General features: G+C 34.4%; 1 protein-coding gene across 1 annotated transcript in view; it reads right to left on the bottom strand.

The window, feature by feature from the left end:
* Window positions 1-19,816, bottom strand: part of CFAP47 (cilia and flagella associated protein 47) — a 431,032-nt gene that overhangs the window by 266,670 nt on the left and 144,546 nt on the right. The window contains 2 exon segments of the mRNA XM_082377789.1: window positions 6,389-6,505; window positions 6,792-6,889. Coding sequence (XP_082233915.1) covers window positions 6,389-6,505; window positions 6,792-6,889 — 215 coding nt within the window.

The following is a 19,816-nucleotide window of genomic DNA, read 5'->3' as shown; positions in this document are numbered from 1 at the left end:
GCCTTGAAGAATGCTTGGATTTTAAATAAGCTGGTGTTTGGAGTGAGAGAAAGGTATATTCTATCAGAAAGGTAAAGAACTCTAGGACAAGGATATAGGAAGTATAGTGTTCATTCGGGAAAGAAAAAGTACAATCCGAATCACGCATAATTAGATCAGAAGGGGCCAGTTGTGGAAGAAAAGACTAAAGATTGCCACGGCCACACAGAGGAGGGTGTGGATGCCAGGGTGAAGGACTTGATTTCAGAACAAGGAATAACACAAGAGCAACAATTCGGGCAGATCAGGTAGGGGCAGGGGGAGGTGGCTGGGGAAGTACTTTGCCTAGAACAAATCACAGTAAGGCAGAAAATGTAATTATACTGATAAACAAGATAAATTAGTGCTGGTTGTTGGAAGAGATTTGAGAGAAAATCCAGAATTAGAGAGGAATAACAGCAGGACAATCAACATAGCCAGAATGTGCATTAAACCCAAAATGTAGAGTCAGGAGCAGGAGGAGGAAGGATTCTTTCTCTCAGTTTATGTAGTGCCTATGATCTCCTAGAAAAAGGCAGAAGTAGCGGGGAAGAATTATTCATAGCAATGAAGTATTGGGATTGGTCTGAGGCAAAGACTCAAAGACATATAAACACCACTGATAAACAAGCAGCTCTGTCATTGTTAGTCAACAGGGAGCTCCTAACATTTCCCAAAAATGAATATCTACTATGACTTAATGGCACACATTCACATTAGCAACTGAAAATGATCTGGGCCTGGCTTGGAAACACAAATAGTGCCAGAGCTAAGGATATCTAAAGTGTTATGTGGAACTAAAGCACTTGATTCTGAAATCTGGCAGCAGTTAGCACAGAATAATGACAGCCCCTTTGATCATCTGTTAGCCCACATTCCCGAATACATTCTTTTCCTTCTTTGAAAGAACACAAAGGTTTATTCTTTCTTGTTCTGTCAATAAGCAGTAAGGCTAACCAATAAAGGTGCCTGGGGAGGAGATTATTAGGGGAAAAAGGGGGAGCCTTGGCAGGGTAGAAAACTGTTAGTGAGTATGATGTGAAGAAAACTGAGAAATATATCAGGACCTCAAAGTTTCTCAACAGTATTCTGTCATCTCACATTTCTTCACTAAAGACAATGTTAGTCAACATATATAGGAAAATTATTCAACATAAGGACAAACTGAAAAATGGAATACAGAGTTTAATTCCCACGAAATGAAGAATATGGGCCAGCCTCTGGGCATGATCCAAAGAGAGCTATCTACAGTGATGGGAAATGTGTTCATTGGGGAAAGGGTAGAACTAGTGGCAGGATACTCTGGTTCCCAAGTCTGAGGCCAGTAAAAGTCTTCTGAACAGTTATAGTGACTACAGCATAAAATATATAGGCAGCAATACAAAATTATTCCAAAAACTCACCTTTGAAAAATATGTAATAGGATGAAGAGGTAGTATTTTGGAAATGAAAAAAAATGTTTATCTTAATTGAAAAATATATTTGATAATCAGGGTATTAGAGTGAAAAACCACAGAAAAGCACAGTCTTACCTTTATGATAAATTTCAATGAAAATAACCTAAAGAAATTGCATTTTAGTCAATCCTAGGCTTAAAAAGCCAAATGTCAAAATAAGTTATGTTTGTTTAAAACAAGATTTTCATGTGAGATATATTTCAAAGATAATCATCACTTTCTCTACACAGTTCTAACCTAGAAGAACTTCACTTGTATCGATCCATTTTTCCCCTGATGATATTTTCAAACTGGACTAACAAAAGACAGGGAATTTTTTTAAAAATGCCATAATAGAGGAAAATGGTGGAGTAAAAATCTAGTAAACTAAAATCAAGTCCTGCTACCACAAAGTGCCATAATCTTTACTAAATCAATTGGTTTCTCTAGGTCTCAATGTCCTCATCTGGGTTTAATTTGCTATGACTTCAAGATATCCCAGCTTTCAAACTAGATACCAGTCAAAACTAGTAGTACCCAATGACATACCATAATCCTACAGAGAACACTACTGGTTGCCTTGCCAACAGCAATTTTCTCCTTTCTTCTTTACTAAGACTCCCAATTTTTGTGGCTGTTCCATTACCTTTCTCAAACACTGGTTTAACTACAAACATGGGATGCAATTATGGTCAATGATATACGATGGGAAGTATGCTGTGGGACCATTGGGAAAGTTTACTTTATGGAAAATGAGAAGCACAAGAAGAGGTCCTATTCAACCAGACCAAGAACAGCTGTATAATGGTGTTATGTAAGATTTTCAGTAGGAACTTTGTGGTTATTAGCGCACATGCTTAAAACAAAGCCAGCAGGCTGAGAAGGGCTGAGCAAAAATGAATCATTGATAACTTTGTTGAGGAAATGAATAACTATCCCTACAATCTTCTACTGCCTGAATTCATCTTACATAAAACATTGATTTTCTTTACTTTTAAAACACTTTTATTCATGAATTCTGTTATTAAGGCTGAAAGCATCCAAGTTGATATAAAGTAACAACATTTTTAAGAGAAAAGTTAGATTATCTATTCACCCTTAGCTTCCATCACTACTCAGTGAATTATGTGTAGGAGAATCTCTCTCTCTCTCTCTACATGAGGGAATAAAAATACATTCTATGCTGAGTCCAAATAATTTGCACAATATCTTTGCTTTAAAAGGGAGAATATGTAATAATTGTTACATTCCAGCTGGCAGGATTCCACCAACAGGGCATAACACTGGCACAGAAACTTATCCAACTGATTCAATAGTTGCAAAGAAGGACATGATGAATAAGGAACTTAAACATTTATAAATAAGTCCAGCGGTGAATTTCACAAGATTCAAATGTGGACCAGTGCTAAGCATCAGCATTAATTCACTATGGTGAAGTTAATTTAAGAGTGATATTTTTAAAACTTTGACATTTAATGCAGTGGGTAAATTCAGGCTGATAAAAAGGTAGGGAACTGGAACTGGCTCGTTAAAGCTTGGTAATTATCAGCTAAGTTAATTGTCAATTTTTCCATTCATCAAATCTTAGACATCTTCTCTACATTTTTTATGTAGTAGATACTCAAATTTTAAAATCTTTTTTTTTTTTTTTGGCTACACAATAAAATAAACATTTTGAGTCACTTTATCTGAGGAAGTGAAAAAGCAAAGGAGAGAATCACAATGTATGATGAATTATATTTTCTAAACAAAGATATTTTAAGTTTCTTGTAAACCCTTACCAATTCTCAAAGGTTACCTTAAACATCAAATGTCCTATGCAGCTCTTCCTGGTTCCTTTTTGAGAATGATTTCTCTCCCCCTTTGATTCCCAAAGCATACTGTTTCTATGTCTTCTTGGCATGCACTGGCTGCTTTGTACCAGATATATGTGCAACTGTTAGTCAGTAACATATTTGAAGGCATGAGTATGGTTTCACCATATCTGTATCCCTTGCAGGGTCTATCCAGCATATTTCATGGAGGATATTCAACCTGTCAAATTGACGGGAACTATAATATTTTTTTCTTCCACACTAAAGTATTTAATTAGAGTTTATCTTTAAAACTCTTACAAAAGAACTCTTTGGCCAAAACCCTTGATTACAGTATCTCTTTATAGCTCTACCAATATAAAAGATAAATGTCAGACCTGGTACAAACTGACTTTAACATATAAGTGACTTTAATACAAGGAAAAAGCAAGCCGTTATGAAACATGATTTCTCCAGCAGGTGTAAGGAAGCACTTTGTACCAAGTCACAAGTGGGCACTGGCATCATCAATCTTTCTGAATCACAGAACGGAAAACTCAGAGTTTGTTGTAATTGTCCTCTTGTGTCCTTTTGTGTCTGGTCACCAGGTCTCACAAACCTCACAATATCTCCCCTATCAGTTTATTATTTTAATTCCCCATTAAAATGATATGAGTAGAGAAACTACTTTTCTCCTTGACCAACTGCAATGGCATTTTTATTGTACTGTGTTCCCTGCTTCCAGTGCCTTTCGTCTAGGTCCATCCTCACCACTGCTGTAAGAGTAAACACCTTTATTCCCACAACAACCACATAGTAAACTCCTGACTTTTTATGCTGATACCCAAGATCCCAGTATATGCCCTATGTCTATTTTTCCAATCCCAAACTCCAACTAAGGCAAACTATTCACACAATTTCCTTAATGTATGTCATTTATCCACATTCTACATTCTGCTTATGCCTGAATAAACACCCTCTCTTACCACTACCAATCCAAATCCAACCCACCATTCAAGACCCCAAGTAAGTCCTGCCTTCTCCACAAAGTCTTTGGTGGATCAATCTAGATCACACTGATCTCTTCTTTTATCTGAATTCTACGCTTCATTCTTTTCCTACATTGACAATTAAATCAGTAGAACATTATTTATCATTTAACTTGCATATATCTTGATAATTCAATGAGTTTGCATATTCTTTAAAGTCAGGAATAATTTATTATACTACTTCATTACTCTAAAGTAACAAACTAAAGTCTCAGAAAATGGTAAGCATATAATATGTTTTTGATTGTTGCTATAGAGGACGATGTGAAAGGCCAGATGGAATTATAACTTGGAGGTCTAAATATAATAAAACTCTGTATTGACATTGTGACCTCTACATCAATATTTATTTTAAAACTAAGGTGAAAATTCTTCTTTTTTGCTACCAAATAGGAAAACAATAATAGAACATCTATATTCAAACAATCTGCTCCTTTAATTCATTCTTAGAGCTCAGATAATATTAATAAAGCACTTAAACTTCATTGTTGGGGTTTAAGAAAACTGGACCTATCGCTAGAACTGCGTGCTTATTACACAGTCAGATGTACATAATTACACACATTTAAAAACAGCCAGTAGATTTCTATGAAGTCATACTTCAATTTCCACATTTTAGCAATATCCCATGAAAAGACTGTTTCAATTTAGATTTAAAATATATGAACAGGGCTTCCCTGGTGGCGCAGTGGTTGAGAGTCTGCCTGCCAACGCAGGGGACACGGGTTCGAGCCCTGGTCTGGGAAGATCCCACGTGCCGCGGAGCGGCTGGGCCCGTGAGCCACAACTACTGAGCCTGCGCGTCTGGAGCCTGTGCTCCGCGACAAGAGAGGCCGCGATAGTGAGAGGCCCGCGCACCGTGATGAAGAGTGGTCCCCGCTCGCCGCAGCTGGAGAGGGCCCTAGCACAGAAACGAAGACCCAACACAGCCATAAATAAATAAATAAATAAAGCTAGGCTAAAAAAACAAAAAAACAAAAAAACAACAACAAAAAAAACCCTGTAAAATATATGAACAAAGGAATATTATAAAGGAGTCAATCAACATTTTTCCAAAGAAGACATAAAAATGGCCAACAGGTACATAAAAGATGTTTAACATCACTAACCATTAGGGAAATGTAAATCAAAATCACAAGGAGAGATCATCTTATACTGGTTAGAATGGCTATTATCGAAAAGATAAGAGATGACAAGAGTTGGTGAGAATGTGGAGAAAAGGGAACACATGCACACTCTTGGTAGGAATGTGAATTGGTGCAGCCACTATGGAAAACAGTATTGTGGTTCCTCAAAAAATTAAAAATAGAACTACTACATCGCCCAGCAATTCCACTTCTGGGTATATATCCAAAGGAAATAAAATCAGTTACATCACAGATATCTGCACTTCCATGTTCAACTGCAGCATTATTCACAAAAGCCAAAATACAGGAACAACATTAAATGTCTCTTGACAGATGAATGGATAAAGAAAGTGTGGTATATACTTACAATGGAATATTATTTAATCATAAAAAAGAAGGAAATCCTGTCATTTGTGACAATATGGATGAACCTGGAGGACATTATAGTAAGTGAAATAAGCCAGACACAGAAAGACAAGTACTGTATGATTTCAATTATATGTGGAATCTAAAAAAGTCTAACTCAAAGAACCAGAGAGTTAAATGGTAGTAGCCAGGGGATGGAGATAGGGGAAATGGGGAGACGTTGGTCAAAGGGTACAAATCTTTAATTATAAGATGACTGAGTTCTGGGGAAGTAATGTAAAGTATGGTCATTATAGTTAATAATATACTGGACTGTACACTTGAAATTTGCTAAGAGAGTAGATCCTAAGTATTCTCACCACAAAAAAACAAAGTAACTACGTGAGGTGATGGATGCTGACGTGTTAATTAACTTGATCATGGTAATCATTTCACATCGTATATGTATGTTAAATCATCACATTGTACACAAAAAAAATTACATTGTACAAGCTAAATATACACAATTTTTATTTGCCAGCCGTAACTTAAAAAGCTGGAAAAAGTAAGAGAAGAAATTCATAAAATATTTATAGAATGTGTGATTTTAAGGCACCCACCTGTATGTCCATGTCAAAGCCAATTTCACGAAGAACATTCACAATAATCAGGCAATTGTGCAGATACTGTTCAGAACTTTTCGGTTGTGTGTACATATTTACAAAATGAAACTCAATCTGGAAAAGACAACAATCAAATCTTTTAGTAACAGAATAAAAATTACTGCTTTTTAACTGTTCTCTGTAGTTCAGCAAAGAATCATTTAAATACTGACATTTGTCAGTAGGAGATTATTATAATCAAAATAAAAGAATAAATAAAAAGGGAACGCTAGCCATTCAGATGTAGGTATGACTTAAAATTAAAACTTCAAAAGAATCAGTTTGCAGAAAGTATTTCAAATTTTAATTACTAAGTTCTTTCAAATAAGAGAAGACCACTCTGCATAAAAAGGACTCTTACCAAAAATGGGCAACAGGCTCCTAACAGAGTTGCAAAAACAAGGCCATCTAAAAGGTCTCTGTCAAAATTTACTATCCATCTCTCAGAGGGAATAGCATCTACTCCAAAAAAGAGAGAGAGAGTAAATATCATAATAGTTTTACTTTTCTAACAATATCTCTTATGGAAATTTGAGCAACAGTCAAAGAGAAATTTGCCTTAGCTTGGAAAAGAAAAAACATATTATTTTGGAAATAAAAAATAAATAAATAAACCTCAGAAGCTTAGTAACATGAAATATATCTGTAAGGTATTACAGGCAACTGCAAGCTGTCTCCTTTATTTCTATTGGAACCACTTTGAAGAATATACGACCACGCAGTAATAGAAAAAAAATCTGATATTTCAAAATTACTCATTCTGTTGAGTACCGTGAAGTTCAAATGTTTGATCAATGATCATCAACATGGGTAAGGAGGCTCGGAAGGCATGAGGTTTCCTGTAACTCTAAAGTTTTAGTGTGCCAGTTTCACTATTTGCTGCAGAAAATCCTCCACATGTAGGGTAAGTATGTGAAAGGGGTTGGAGATTTATGGCTTAAAGAAACCAGAAATGACCTATAAAAGATAATACAAGATGGAGGAATAATAAAAGAAGTTTTCAAAAAAAAGAAGTTTTCAGTTACAGAGACAACTACTATGCTGAGACTAGGAAAAAAAAGTGAAAGTATCTGGATATTTAGTGAAAAACAAAAAAACAAACCTGTCCTATATTTGGGAGGAAGGAAAGATGATTTAAACATCAGAAATTATTGCTGTGATGAATGTGACATTTCCTTTTTTAAAATGTTTCCAAAAGGGCCTAGATTCTTAATGGTTTGAGATAATTTCTTGTCTGAAAAGAGGGGGAAAAATTGGTGATCTTCATAAACACCCTCAAATCCCTTGATTCTCGTTTTCCGTGAAGAAGAAACCATGATGGGATATGTTCATGACATGTATATGACTTCACAAAGTAGGATTGTTTTACGTCTGGAACTGGAAGACTTAATTTTCTCTGGAACCACAGATGTCCTGGATATTTCACAGAAACAGTGCCCAGTACTTTTTCATCTGAGACGCTGCAACATTGAACATTTCTAGAGGATTTCTATAGTATATTATTGCAAAATTAGTCTAGCAAACAAAGATCACTAGGAATTTTCAACTAACACATAGCAAACAACATTCTGCACTATATTTTTGAAAGTATTTTTTTGCCTGGCAGAAATCTATAAATAATTGTATGTCTGATATAAGATGCGATACAACCAAAGTAATTATTGTAAAATGTACATTTCTAGTTGTCTGAATAATTATAGTCTAAATGTACTTCTTGATGTATATTTGCCACTCATAGCTTTTAATAAAAAGGGTCTCAATTTGTAGCCAAAATTCATTTTTCTATGAACTAGAAACAATAATTCTAACTTAAATCTGAAAAAGGCAATTTACTAGCCTTTTAAGTTTATAGTGAAACAGTCAGTTGGCAGTGGATATAGACTGTGACCTCTAAGTATCTCATCCTTATCTTGTACCGACATCAGACAAGGGACAGAAATTCCCCTGAAAGAATTTAACATCTTACTGAGGAAAGATAACCACCACAAGAGGAAAACTAATGAAATATTTCCTAACTAGAAGTTAATGAATAGATAACAATATAGCAAAACCTAAGTGTTATACTGTCACTTCCAATTCCACCAACTGCAATCCAGCATCACAGGGTTCATTATGACCTTCCCCCTTTGCCTATTTCTAACTTGTTTCTTTCAACAGTGAAAAACATTGCTCTCACTATCGAAAATAGATTTACTTATTTGTTGAGCCACAGTATACATATAAAGTACTTTCAGAATTGCAAACCCATCCCCCTGTAAGAAACTAGAGTAACTTGTATATGTACAGTTCTATTTGTCTTTAGTTCTACATTATGCAGTCATGGTACTATATTCAAGAGAGAATTAAGTCAGCTCCTTTCTCCTCCATTACATTCAGTGAGGTTGTCAAACATCTGTAATGCAGTTAGATTCATCTGTCACAGTCTGCATTCCATCCTGGATTACTACTTCTATGTCTTGGTTGATTAAAATACATATATACACTAACATTCACTCTTTCTGGATTTTGAGGGATACACTTTTAGGATTTTGAGAGATACATTATCATGTATTCACCATCACATTTCCATACAGAAAAGTTTCATCACTTCCAAAATTCTCATGTGCATTTTAGAGTCAACTTATTGATATCTACAAAAAAAAGTGTGGTAGGATGTTCACTGGGGTTACATTGAATCTACAGATCATTTTGACATCTTAACAATATTGAGTCTTTCAATACCACGTGCATGGTGTATTTCTTTATCTAGTTATCTTTGATTTCTTTCATCAGTGTTTCGTAACGTTCAGCACATATATTCTACACATATTTTGTTAGGTTTACACTTAAGAATTTAATGGTGCTATGATAAATTATATATATGTATAAATATAAATAGATAATTTCAAATTCCAATTGTTTACTGCCATTACATAGAAATAGAATTTATTTTTGTATACTGATCATATATCCATCCTACAACCTTGATAAACACTTATACTAGTTTAGGACCTTTTCTGTAGATTCTTTGGGATCTTCTACTTGATTGTCATGTCAAATTCCAGCCTCTTTCCCAGGGGGAGAGGTGGGGTTTTTTGTTTTTAAGGGTTTTTTGAAGCTGCAATGAGCTTTCACCAGGGCCCTAAGGATGACAGTATGTGTTGCTCTTCTCCCCACAGATGAACACTTTTGTTCTACAGGGAATATAGGAATCTGGGCAAATTGCCTGCCCCTCCCCCCAGGTCTGCACTACAGGGAGCACATTCTCCTGACTCACTCCAGTCCTTTCTGTGAGCAACCAGGGAGGTTTGCGGAGTAAAAACCTTCAAGAGGATGCAGACTCTCCCTTTAACTCTGGCCCCCAGAGACTTCATGCTCTCTCATCAGAGTACACTAGGTTTCTACCAATTCACCAACCACCTTAACTCTTCTTCTCGGCACCTAGCTATCTCTACCACAAGAAGAAAATTGCTATCATCCCACTTCTTCCTGTAAGCACCTACTCCTCCTTGAACTTTGGGCCACTTTATTGCCCTCCAGCTTCAGCTTTCTAGGGGAGCTTAAAAAAAACTGAGAATTTGCTTTGTATGGCTTTTGCTGTCACTGTTATTTTAGGGGTGGGAGCAAAGCTCTTTCCAGTCTTCTACCTCCCTGAGTGGAAACCAGCAGCACCTATTTTTGGTCAACCCATCATAACCCTGGAACTGCTTTGATATTACTTGTCAAACAATTGTTGGCATGGACTGTTGCTGCTCAAAGTGTGAATAGGTTGGCCATAATTCTCCAGGCCAATATTGGGAAAAGGTAAGAACCAAACTTCAAAGCTCTTCTCCTGTCTCTGATCCCATGCCTGTATCCTGTCATTCATACACAAGGCTGCTGACAAGCCCCCATTACACTGTACCACAGTCTTAGGAATGCCAAGGGTTTTCTCTGCTTTTATGTTAGTTCCTTTGATCTAAGCTACTCTCTCTTCTCTACTCCCACAAAGATGTTGCTCTCCACAGTGCGCTCTGTGAATCAGCAGCACCTTCATCAACTGAAAGCTTGTTGGAAATGAGGACTTTCAGGCCCCACTCAACACCTACTGAAACATAAAAACAGTTTAACAAAATCTCCGAGCGATTTATATTCACATTACTGTCTGAGAAGTGTTGATCTAGGGTTGTTTTTCAGCGAGAGAACCAGTGGTCTAATCTGGTCCCCATTTGTCAGGAACCAGAAAAGTCAAGTGATGTTTCACAGATGTTTTAAAATTCTAATTTGGAAGTTATATTTTTATCTGTTTTTCAATTATATCACTCCAAATATTCAGAAATATTAAAATATTAATAAAAATGCTGGCCCTAATATTATTATGAATTAGAGATATGGCTGTTACACATAAAACTGAATCATTTTATATACTGAAGGAATAAGTACATTCACTTATTTTTATGAATATCATAATTATTATATAAATATTTTAGGTATTATAATAGTACATTTTTATAATGGCTTTATTAATATGTAATTCACATATCATAAATTTCACCCAATTCAATTGTCCAGTCCATTGTTGTTTATTATTTTTACAGAGTTGTGCAATCATCACTACTATATAATTTTAGAATATTTTTATGAACACATAAAGAAATCCCAAACATATTGGCTGTCACTTCCCATTTCCTTCTTCCCTCATCCCCTGGAAAAAATTAATCTACTTTCTGTCACTATGATTTGTCTATTCTGGACATGTCATAGAAATGGAATCATAAAATATGTATCCCCTTCTGTTCTGGCTTCTTTCATTTAGCATAATGTTTTCAAGGTTAAAGGCTGTAGCATGTATCAGTGCTTCATTCCTTTTTATGGCTGAATAATATTTCACTTTATGAACATACATATTTTGTTTATCCATTCATGAGTTTATGGGTATTTGGGTGGTTTCTACTTTTTGACTATTATAAATAACACTGCTATAGACATTTATATAGGAGTTTCTGTGTGAACATGTTTTCAATTATCTTGAGTATAAACCAATGAGTGAAACTGCTAGAAGATATTGTTAATCTACTTTTAATATTTCAAAAAAATTACTAAACTGTTTTCCAAAGTGGTTGCACTGTTTTCCAATCTATCTAGCAATGTATAAGGTTCTCATTTCTATAAATCCTTACCAATACTTGCTATAATATGACTTCCTTTTTTTTTTTTTTTTTTAAATAGTTTAAGTCATAGTAGTTGGTGACAAGTGCTATCTCACTGTGGTTTTGCTTTGCATTTTCCTAATGACTAATTACATAGAGCATCTTTTCATGTGCTCATTCGCCATTTACTTACCTTCTAATTTTTAAAATGTCTATTCAAATCCTTTGCCCATTTTTTAATTGTTATTTGTTTTTTATTGTTGAGTTTTAAATGTTTTTTTATATATTCTTGTTAAAATCATTGCTAGATATGTGATTTTGCTATTGCTGTGTCCTTTGAAAAGTTTTTTTCCTTTATATTCTATTAATATGGTGTATCACATTGATTGGTATTTACACGCTAAACCAATCTTTCATTCCTGAGATATATTTCATCTAGTAATTTTGTTTAATTCTTTTAAAATGTTGCTGGATCCTGTTGGCTAGTATTTTTGAGGATTTCTGTGCCTATATTCATAACAGATAACACAGGACATTTTAAATTATTTTTTAAAAGACTTTGGAAATGCTATGTAATATATGCTTTAATGTAGAAGTCATCTTGCTTCTAAAGGCAGTTGATTTATTAGGATATGTGAACTCTAAATAATTATCAGGTCAGCCACATGAGATTGAGATAATGTATATAATACTTGGTAGAACCTCCATATAAGTGCATCATTAAACTAGAAAGAAAGTGAAGGCTCTTCTGTACCAGGGTGATAATTACTATGGAGAAGACTGATTAGAAATACTGGGTTGTCCAAAAAGTTCTTGGCCAACCCAATACAAGAAGGTGTAAGAAAACAATATCAAATGCAAGAAAGAAAGAAATTATAGCAGCTACATAGAACAGAACAGACACAAATGATTAATAATATTATGCTAATATATTTTAAAAATTTAGATGATATTCATTAATTTCATAAAGTGAGTTATAAAATCTCACTCAGTGGAAAATAGAAAATAAGAATAATCTTACTATAATTAAAGAATTGATTTAGTTATTTAATCATCCCTTTTGAAATAATAGGCCCAGATGGTTTTACCAGTAAATTCTACAAAATCTAAGAAACAATCAATTTCACTATTATAGAGACCCTTACAAAAGAGGGACTCTTCAAGTAATTAGAGATTTACACACAAAAAACTAAAATGTACAGAAAATATTTACAAATTATCACTTGTAAACTGAAGCAAAAAATTAAAATATTAGTAAACTAATTCTAGAAAGGTATTAAAAAAAGATTAGCTATCATGGCAAAATTGACTTTGTGCCAGGACTGCAAGTTTAGTTTACATTTAAAAATCAATTTAACTTACCATATTAAAATGCATAGATACATATCTATCTAGCTATCTATCCAGATAATTCTATAGTATTCATTATAAAAATTCCTACAAAACTAAGGAGAGGATATAAATTCCAGAACACAATGAACATAATCTGCAAAATAATCCTACAGTAAATATCACAGTTACTGATGAAATGTGGAATATACTCTAAGATTAAATATGAAGAAGATCAGGTATAATACAAGATTATCTATGCTAATAGAAGGTTAGAAAAAGTCTCTTCATGGCTCAGTTTCAACCAATATCTTACACTTCAAAAGGAGTACAAAAAATACATCATATGCCAAATTTACAAAGGAAATGCTTTAGAACAGGTTTCACAGTCTTGAACACCTCACCTACTTTGAGAATATAAAAAGTCTAAAGCCGAAGAAAGCAATTCACTTATAGGGGACGAGTTATCAGGCTGATCTCATTTTTCAAAGCTGTTTTGCAGGCATAACACAATGGAGTACCATCCATAGAGTTCAGAGAAAAATAAAGAGTGATTCCCAAGTCTGATTCTCAGTCAAGATGCCATTCACATGTAAATAAAATGAAGATGTTTACAAAGAGAACTCAGAGACTAGAGCCCCTGAAATGATAATTAGAAAGACAAAATAATTATGAAATCCAACCATCCAACAGCTGAGTCAAAAATAATTAAAAATGGAGAACTCTGGTAAAATGACACACAGTCGAACACTGATAGAGTGGATATGCGTGTTACAAGCATTGACAATGTAGGTATAATAAATCTAACAAAATGATGATACTCGGGCAGGAAGGTGAGAGGAAATGAGAGTAATAATTACCTCACTTGTCAGAGCAATGACTATCAATGCTATGTAAAATCAAAACAGATAGCAACAAAACAAAACGAAGAAAACCTCAGAACTCAATGTTATTCATAAATTTCTTCTTTTAAAGTTGAGGTATATGTTGGGAAATATTATTTCCTGTGGTGGACAAGTATTTACGTTATATGGTACTTCTGCACTATTTAATCTATTCCTTGTTTCTGTATTTGCACACATTAGTTTTTAACCTTCACTGTTCAGTAGAACCACCTGAAGAGCTTTGAAAAGCTACACATGTACAGGCAACACCTCAAAAAATTCCATTTCAATTGGCCTGAGGTGGCGGCATCAGAATTTTCTTTTAATTCCCCAGGTGATTCCAATGGGAATCCAGATTTGAAAATCCACTGCTGTGGATGAAAAAGAAAACAAGATCTCTCTCTGAATAGCTGAAAAGAATTAGCAAGAACTGGACAGATCTAAGTTACTGAAGAATTAATATTTTGAAGAAACAGCATTACACAATGCTACTTAACATGAGCCTTGGAGTCAAACCGCTTAGATTCAAATCCCAGCCACAACCTCACCTAGGAAAACATGTTAACCTCTCTGCTTTGGTATTTATTTTTTTAAATTAAATAACAGTAATAACAGTTACCTGATCAAGTTGCTTGTTTTGAAGATTAAATAAACAAATATATGTGAAATTCTTAGACCTTTAATTGGCATATCACAAATGTGGGCTATTATTATTATTAATCATGGTTTTGTCAAGTGTCCAATTAGAACTGTGGTCCACTACATTGAAGAGAAGATGCTAGCTGAATCTATTTTTCATTTTGTCCTATTTTAAACATGTTTTCCTTCCACAAGGCTGAAAATCCCTTACTAGCTATTTTATAAAGAGTCTTGTCTCCCTCCCTTCAAAGAGATGAATAATATTTGTGAATCTTTTTAGAGCATTTTGAAAAAAGCTAAATATTAGAAGAATTCTTATCAGATACCTAATGTCTGGGACTGTCTGAAGGTCACTTTAATGTTACAGCCAAAATTATGAAATACTGAAAAAAAAAGATACGAACTTTCCCCTAATGAATTATCTATACAATAACTCTGAGCATTACGGAAAAGGATGGTTGGCTGTCTGCCTCATTCCTTAACTTCCTGTTACAGTGATATCACAAGCACTGATCCTTCTTGGACCATCAGAAATGGTAACTGACAGTTTGTCCTGATCATGGGGCTAGGAACAGAAGATGACTGAATAGGAAATCACTGGAGTGGAAACACTGGTAAAACAGTTGGTGAATTGATGTATATCTACTTATGTACTTGTTCTGTATTTTAAAAATGCTAAATTACTTGTGTATATATATGTATATACACATATATATATATACACATATATACATACATATATGTATATATACTGTTTATGATTCTATTTCTTAAACTATTTTTTCAGTTCAGTGAGCAACTAAGGGCTCCAATCACAAAGATAATAGGGTTTTAATTAATCAACTTGTGAAGATGTTGGGAGTGACAAAAAAATTCTCACCTGCCACCTAAGAGAGACTAGATTTATTTCCAAGGCCCAGGCAGCTAACTTCTTTCTACTAGAATATAACTGCAATGTTAGAAGGGATTTGGGCTTTTTTGTTCTCTGCTGCATCTTTAATCCCCAGAACTGTGCTGGGCATATAAATTGGTGTTTAATAAATATTTGCTAAACAAATAATATTTTCAGTTGCTTCTGTTCTTGTTAGAGTTTTAAAAAATGAATTATCACAGTAAACTCACATAAAGATTAACTTATTTTTTTCAAGTTATTTTATAGTCTGTTTTTATACTTAATACTTTTTCATACATTTAGAATTCATTTATAGTATATAGTGTATAGTACAGAGTTAACTTTACCTTAATTACAAAATGTCAGCCAACTGATCTAGTACTATTTACCAAATGAACTAATATATTTATTATGGATTTTGAAATGTCACATCCATATTAAATTCTATAATATGCTTTCATTGTTCTGAGTCCCCTATTGTGCTGACTACAATTATGAATATTCCTGATTCTTTTTTAATATTTTTAATATTAGTCATTGAATACTTTTTGTCATATGTTTCCTTTAACATTTTCTCTGTATTATTTTTTTCCAAATTTTGTTATTACAATGCCAACCTTGGAAACCTAGCAAGCGAATAAACCATCTAATTTTAGAAGAACACAGTTGTGGACAGGGGTAAGAGGATCTTATATTATCACATACTAAAGTATAATAAAAAGAAAAAGTTGAAGAAAAAGTATTACAAATTGAAAATACTGAATTCACAACACCATTAGTCACTAAGGAATGCAATTGACACCCAAATAAAACACTACTTCACACACACCTAATGACTATAGTTAAAAAAACAGTCACAAGTGTTGTTGAGGATGTGTACAAATTGGAACCTTTACACATTGATGGTGGGAAAGTAAAATTGTACCGGCACTTTAGAAAACTGTTTAGAAATTTATCAAAATGTTAAACATTCAGTTATCATATGGTCCAGAGATTCCACTCCTATGTCATTCTCAAGTAAAATGAAAACATATGTCCACAAAAACCTTTACATGAATGTTCATGGCAGCATTATTTATAACAGCCAAAAAGTAGAGACAATCCAACTATTCATCAAATGATAAATGGATAAACACAATGTGGTACAGGCGTATAATGGAATATTATTTGTAAATGTCTGAACCTGGAATAAGTGAAAAAAATCAGCCTCAAAGATATTTATTATATGATTCCATTTACATGAAATATCCAGAATAGGTAAATCCATAGAGATGAGGTAGACTGGTGTTTTCCTGGTGCTGGGGGAGTGAGAAGTGATTGCTAATAGAAACATCCCGTACCCACTGGGGGACAATGAAAATGTTCTGAAATTAGATTGTGATGATGGTTGCACAAATCTATCAAATACTGAAAACTATTAAGTCATATACTGTAAATGGATGAATTTTATGGTATTGGAATTATATCTTGATAAATTATTAAAAATACACTTACCATATGATTCAGAAACTCCAATCCTAGATACTTACCTCAGAGAAATAGAAACATATGTCTATAAAAGACTAGTATATAAATGTTTGTAGAGGCTTTCTTCATAATAGCCACAAAATGGAAACAATATATATGTCTATCATTCAGCTAAGGAATAAAGAAATTATAAAATATATATAATAAATTAAAGAACAGTCACTGAAGTCAACAAATTCAAGACCAACAACTCTCCTCGCCCTAAAAAGAAAAAAAAAGTTCTCTCTCTGTGCTGTGATTTATCAACCCTTTTACATTTTTAAGGGACTTGACGCTAATTTCATGGCTCTTGACACTTAAGACCTCGGTCAATACTGAGTCAGTCAATACTGACTCAACACTGAGTCAGACAAATCAGTACTCAGTTACAGGATTACAGTTTCTACTGCCACAATGGACAAAGAGTTAAGCTGTAAACTATTAGCAGATATATTTTAATATTGATTATTTAAACAAAGTAAATGTTAGGGGATAATGGTTGTTAACCTCTGCTCTTAAAAATATATGCTCTTATCTATTTACAAGTGTAAAATTGTTCTGAGACCAATTCCAACATGAATGTGTGTGCATGTTGGGGAGGAGGGGTCCCACACCACCAAGCAATGCTCAGGACACCAGCTGGGTGTCCTATAATTCAACTCAATTCTGACACTATCAGAATTGAGATAGAATCATATTCCACAGGTAAAATGCTCAGACCCACAGGACTGCCCTCTACTTCACAGGCCAATCGCAAGTCCAGGTTAACACTGATTCTTCTGACCAACAGATTGAAGATTCCAAGGAATCCCTCCGTGCACTTCAGATGCCAGTCACATGTCCAGATTGTTACCTGTACTTCTGACCAACTAGCTATAAATCAGAGGTTCCCATGACCTCCTTCCCCTTTGGATTCAGTTTATTAGCTAGAGCAATCACAGATTTCAGGGAAAATTTACTTATATTTATCAGTTTATTATAAAAGGACATGATAAAGAATACAAATGAACATCCAGATGGAAAAGGTGCACAGGGCAAGGTATATGGGAAGGGGGGCAGAGTTTCCTTGCCCTCTCCAAGTGCACTACTCTCTCCATATCTCAACATATGTATTCACCAACCCAGAAGTTCTCTGAACCCTGTCCTTCCGAATTTTTATGGAGGTTTCATTACATAGGCATGAATAATTAAATCACTGGGCTTATATTCAAAATATATAAAAAATTCATACAACTCAATGGCAAAACACCCCCTAAACAATCCCACTGAAAAATGGGCAGAAGATGTAAACAGACATTTTTCCAAAGAAGGCATACAGGTGGCTAACAGGTACATGAAAAGATGCTCAACATCTCCAATCATCGGGGAAATACAAATCGAAATCACAATGAGATATGGCCTCACACCTGTTAGAATGGCTATTATCAAAAAGACAAGAAATAACAAGTGTTGGCGAGGGTGTGGAGAAAAGGGAACCCTTGTGCATGGTTGGTGGGAATGTAAATTGGTGCACTGACTATGTAAAACAGTATGGAGCTTCCTCAAAAAACTAAAAAGAGAACTACCATACAATGCAGCAAGTCCAATTCTGAGTATTTATCTGAAGAAAATGAAAACAGTAATTTGAAAAGATATACGAGTCCCCATGTTCACTGCAGCATTATTTATAATATCCAAAACATGGGAACAACCTAGATGTCCATTAATGGATAAATGGATAAATCAATAGACAAATAAATACTAAAGAAATTGTGGTATACATACACACACACACACACACACACACGGACACACAATGGAATGTTATTCAGCCATAAAAAAAGTGAAATCTTTCCATTTGTCACAACATGGATGGACCTTGAGGACATTATGCTAAGTAAAATAAGTCAGACAGAGAAAGACAAATACCATATGATCTCTCTTCTATGTAGAATCTAAAGCAACAACAACAAAAACCAAGCTCATGGACACAGAAAACAGGCTGGTGATTACAAGAGGTAGGGGGTACAGAGGTAAAAGAAATGGCTGAACAGTTTTTTGTTTTGCTTTGTTTAAATAAAGTGAATAAAATTTTTTTTTAAATTCTAATGACAGAAATGTATCAGTTATAAATCAATGTTACCTCAACAAAATAAAAAAAAATTTTTTAATAAATAAATTAAAGGAAAAAAATTAAAAATAATTTAAAAAAGGAATGTATCAGCCCTGTCCTAAGTGAGGTAGAGGTGCTGATAGCAAGACCTCAGCAGATACGCAATATGCAAACAACCTGTCATGTTGGTTCCAATGCTAAACTCACAAGAGTTTCTGAGAAATCCGTTATCAACGAAAAATTCTTTATTTGTTGCCCCATCAGGTTGATCAAGGACACACTGTCCTTAAGGTTGACTCTACAAGCTGCCATCTGATCAGTTTACCCAAAAAGTGTGTAATCGAGGCCCACTATCTATTCTCTGCAATGTTTCTCCTTCACTATTGAAGGATAATTTCAGAGTACAGAATTATAAGTTAGTTTTCCCTCAACACTTTAAATATTTCACTCCACTCTCTTCCTGAATGCATGATTTCTGAGGAGAAGTTGGATATAATTCTTATCTTTGTCTGTCTACAGGTAAGGTGTTTTTTCCTTTGGCTTCTTTCAAGATTCTTTCTTTATCTTTGATTTTCTGCAGTTTGAATATAATATGCCTCGGTATAAAGGTTTTGGGGCATTTATCCTGATTGGTATTCTCTGAGCTTCCCGGATCTGTGGTGTGATGTCTGACATTAATTTGGAGACGTTCTCAGTCATTATTACTTCAAAGGAATTGTTGTTTAAAGAAGGGACTTCTTTTTCAAATGTAACTGGTAAATAAATACCATTCTGTGAACAATTTAAAAGCACTAATTGCTTTTTGCGATACTATGGGCTAATTGCTTCATACTTTAGAGTGCGTCAGAATCACATGGAGGGTTTACTAAAACACAGATTGCTAGGCCCCATCCTCAGAGTTTCTTAATCAACAGGTGTGAAGTGCAGCTCTATCCA

This window comes from Balaenoptera borealis, assembly GCF_965194805.1.
Source record: "Balaenoptera borealis genome assembly, chromosome: X".
Classification (NCBI taxonomy): Eukaryota; Metazoa; Chordata; class Mammalia; order Artiodactyla; family Balaenopteridae; genus Balaenoptera; species Balaenoptera borealis.
This window is presented reverse-complemented; position numbering and strand designations above follow the sequence as displayed.